General features: G+C 55.0%; 1 protein-coding gene across 1 annotated transcript; it reads left to right on the forward strand.

The window, feature by feature from the left end:
• FNDC4 (fibronectin type III domain containing 4) lies at window positions 1–2,851 on the forward strand. The gene is made up of 7 exons (XM_004686347.2): window positions 1–88; window positions 284–428; window positions 515–630; window positions 861–1,065; window positions 1,541–1,630; window positions 1,963–2,087; window positions 2,256–2,851. The coding sequence occupies exons 2-7, from the start codon at window positions 308–310 to the stop codon at window positions 2,289–2,291; spliced, it is 693 nt and encodes a 230-aa protein (XP_004686404.1). The 5' UTR covers window positions 1–88; window positions 284–307; the 3' UTR covers window positions 2,292–2,851.
• The last annotated feature ends 485 nt before the right edge of the window (window positions 2,852–3,336 follow it).

Genomic DNA, 3,336 nt, shown 5'->3' on the forward strand with positions numbered 1-3,336 from the left:
AAGGGCAGCGCCACGGAGCCGGGCGATGGGCCGCCCTCTGGGCACCGAGCAGCCCCCCAGGCCTGACCGCCCGCGAGGACCGGCGGAGGTGGGTGTGGGCAGGGCACAGCCGCGCGCTGGGGGCGCAGAGGGTGATGCGGAGGTGGGAAAGGCTGGGGGAAAGCCGGGATCAGGGGCTGCTATGGTGTGGGGGCTTGGGTGGGGGGGCAGCCCGGGATAGCTGCTGCCCCACCCGTATGTTCTGGGGCAGTCTTTGACCCCGCACAACTCTTGCCACCTCCAGGAGCCCCGCCTGGATGTCTAGCGGATGCCTCGGTGCCTCCCAGTGGACACGGTGGGGACCATGGCTTCGCTGACACCCCTTTCCCCCTATCTCAGCCCCACGGTCCTCCTGCTGGTCAGCTGTGACCTGGGCTTTGTGCGAGCAGGTGAGTAAAGGGGGAGGAAGTGGGGATTAACCAGAGTTAGCCTGTGAGTGGAACCTGTTAACCTGTTAACACACTGGCACCTGCAGACCGGCCTCCTTCTCCCGTGAATGTGACAGTCACTCACCTCAGAGCCAACTCGGCCACTGTGTCCTGGGACGTCCCAGAAGGCAACATCGTCATTGGCTACTCCATTTCCCAGCAAGTATGAATCATTCTGCTCCCCCAACCTGTGTCCTTGGATCTCTGTTCCTTGGGTTACCTCCTCCTACCCCTCAAAGTCTCCTCCCAGCGGTGGAGAATCTGGGGAGCTGCCGCTTCTTGGTTCAAACTGCCCTTTTCATCCCACTTGGAGAGCTTGGACCTGTCAAGCATGAATGGCTTGAACCCTGTGGGCTGGCCAGGAGTGAGGCCACTCTCTCATCTCTTCTGCAGAGACAGAATGGCCCTGGGCAACGTGTGATCCGGGAGGTGAACACCACCACCCGGGCCTGTGCCCTCTGGGGCCTGGCAGAAGACAGCGACTACACTGTGCAGGTCAGGAGCATTGGCCTTCGTGGAGAGAGTCCTCCAGGGCCCCGGGTGCACTTCCGAACTCTCAAGGGTTCCGACCGGCTACCCTCAAACAATTCAAGCCCAGGTGAGGATCTCAGCTAGTCCCTGTTCTCTAAAGCTTTGGATACTCTGGGTTTTATGTGGCCTTTACTTATCCTCTTGTTTACTTCCCCAAAGCAGGCAACAGTCTAGCTTAGATGAATAGAAGGATGATTTAATTCATTGTACTGCCAGAAGGAAAGGAAGGAAAACAGGTTGGCAGGGAACTGGGTATAGACAGACTGATAATGAATCGCTTGGGGGAAGGGTTTTTAAGCTTCCTTTCCCCCAGCCTGGGTTCAGCAGCTGCAGGCTGTGCGAGGGAGGACCTGACCTGCAGCCCTCCTCTTTTTGATCTCCAGCCATCTGTCCACCAACAGCTCCACCAACAGCTCCCAGGCTACAAGGGGGACCCAGGGATGGGTATACTCAGACTCTCACCCCCTGCATCTCTGTCCTTCGCTGTGCACAGTCACAGCTCTCTAACTGCTCCCCATAACCCAGGGGCCTCTCCTCCTCAGGGGACATCACAGTGGAGGGTCTGGATGGAGAACGACCCCTGCAGACGGGGGAAGTGGTCATCATCGTGGCCGTGTTGCTCATGTGGGCTGGTGAGCGAGCAGCTGGAGGGGGCCTGGGGATTGAGGGAATGGGGCTCAGTGATGGTGGGAGGTGGGGAAGGTTGCTGGGAGAAAAGGCGACAAGAGAAATGGCGTGGGGTGATGGCTGATTGAGGGAAATGATCAGGAGGTCTGAAGAGGTGGTGTGAAGGCTGATGGGAACCCAGAGAGGATGATGGAGACGGAGTGGTTATGCAGAGGCACCAGAAATTCAAAGACTTTCTTCTTGGACTTTCTAGAAATGGTGTGGCTATCTCACTGCCCTTCGAGGCTGTGAGCAGGGAGGTTGAGCTCAAGGCTCAGATTGTATTGTTATCTTTCAGCTGTAATTGGGCTCTTCTGCCGTCAGTATGACATCATCAAGGACAATGACTCGAACAACAACCCCAAGGAGAAGGGGAAGGGGCCGGAACAGAGTCCTCAGGGAAGGCCAGTGGGGACAAGACAGGTGATGTGGGGTCAGCAAGGGAGGGAGGGGTGATTTTCCCCCAGGGGCAGCCAGGTAAAGGGAGAAAAGCCAAAGGGGGAGGCTGGAAAAGAGGAAAACTGAAGCTCTGAGAGGAAGGAGACTACTGCCTTCTAATGCCTTGGAGACTCAAGTCATTTTCTTTCACAGAAAAAGTCACCATCCATCAACACCATTGACGTCTGAATGAAGAACCAGAACCAGAAGAGCGATGCACTGACACCCTGGAGATAGTTGGGGGGAGGGAGAGCCTAAGATGGTGATCTGACCAAGACTGAAGCACCCAGGCTCCCAGAGAGTAATACCGTCCCACAATCTCAGGCCTATCCTCTTTCCACTGTGAGCAGGGCCACAAGGTAGGTCTGTTCAGTCTGTGCCCCTGGACTTGGGGAGTGGAAGCAGAAGGGATATTGTCTCTCATTCCCCAGGTCCATGAGAGAGTCACCTGTTCAGTCCTCTCCTACTAGGTCCCAAATGGCCCCCATTCCACCTGCATCAGGACTGTCAGTACCCCCAGCTGCCCCCACATCTCGCCTCTAGGTCTCAGAGTGTGATGTTCCTGCTAGTCCTCCCTTGCCCCAGCAAGTAGAAAGGATTGTCTGGGCCTGGAGAAGGACGCTGCACTGTACTACTCCAATGTCTTCCACGGAGCCTCAGGTGCTCCCCTCTCACCTGGCAGCTGCTCCAGCTGCTGGTGACCTCACCCCTTGGACATTTTTCCAATAAAGGTTCTTGGACAAACTGGAGCTGACTGCACGGATACTGTATAGTATGCTGAAGACATTTCCCCCCTGCCTCTCCCTTGACTACAAGGTCCTCTCACAGCACCATCAACCTGATAAGAATGACTCTCGTTTTAAGCTGCGTGCTTTAGTTCTCTAGCCTGGAAATGTCAAGGGGTTGTAGAAAACTAGAGCCCTAGGTCCTTTTGCTTTGGTACTGGATGAGAGGGGAGAGAAAGAGAAGAGAAAAATATAAGCTCTTCCTGCATAGTAGAACTAAGATTGTATCACTTGAGGGAGGCAGTAACATTTTGTCTTCACTGCCCACTTTGGCTACCAGCTCCTCACTTTATTCCTCTGATTACTTTATTTCTCTGATTCCCTCCACCTGGGTTAATTGTCAGGAAAGCTATATCTTGGGACAAATGAAATAGCAGAAGACACTAATGGATCCCTCTGTTCCACTTGCTCCCACTCTTGAGCTCCTGTTCCTCCTTACCCTGTCTCTC

This window comes from Condylura cristata, unplaced genomic scaffold (assembly GCF_000260355.1).
Source record: "Condylura cristata isolate star-nosed mole 26May11 unplaced genomic scaffold, ConCri1.0 scaffold00020, whole genome shotgun sequence".
NCBI classification, from domain to species: domain Eukaryota; kingdom Metazoa; phylum Chordata; class Mammalia; order Eulipotyphla; family Talpidae; genus Condylura; species Condylura cristata.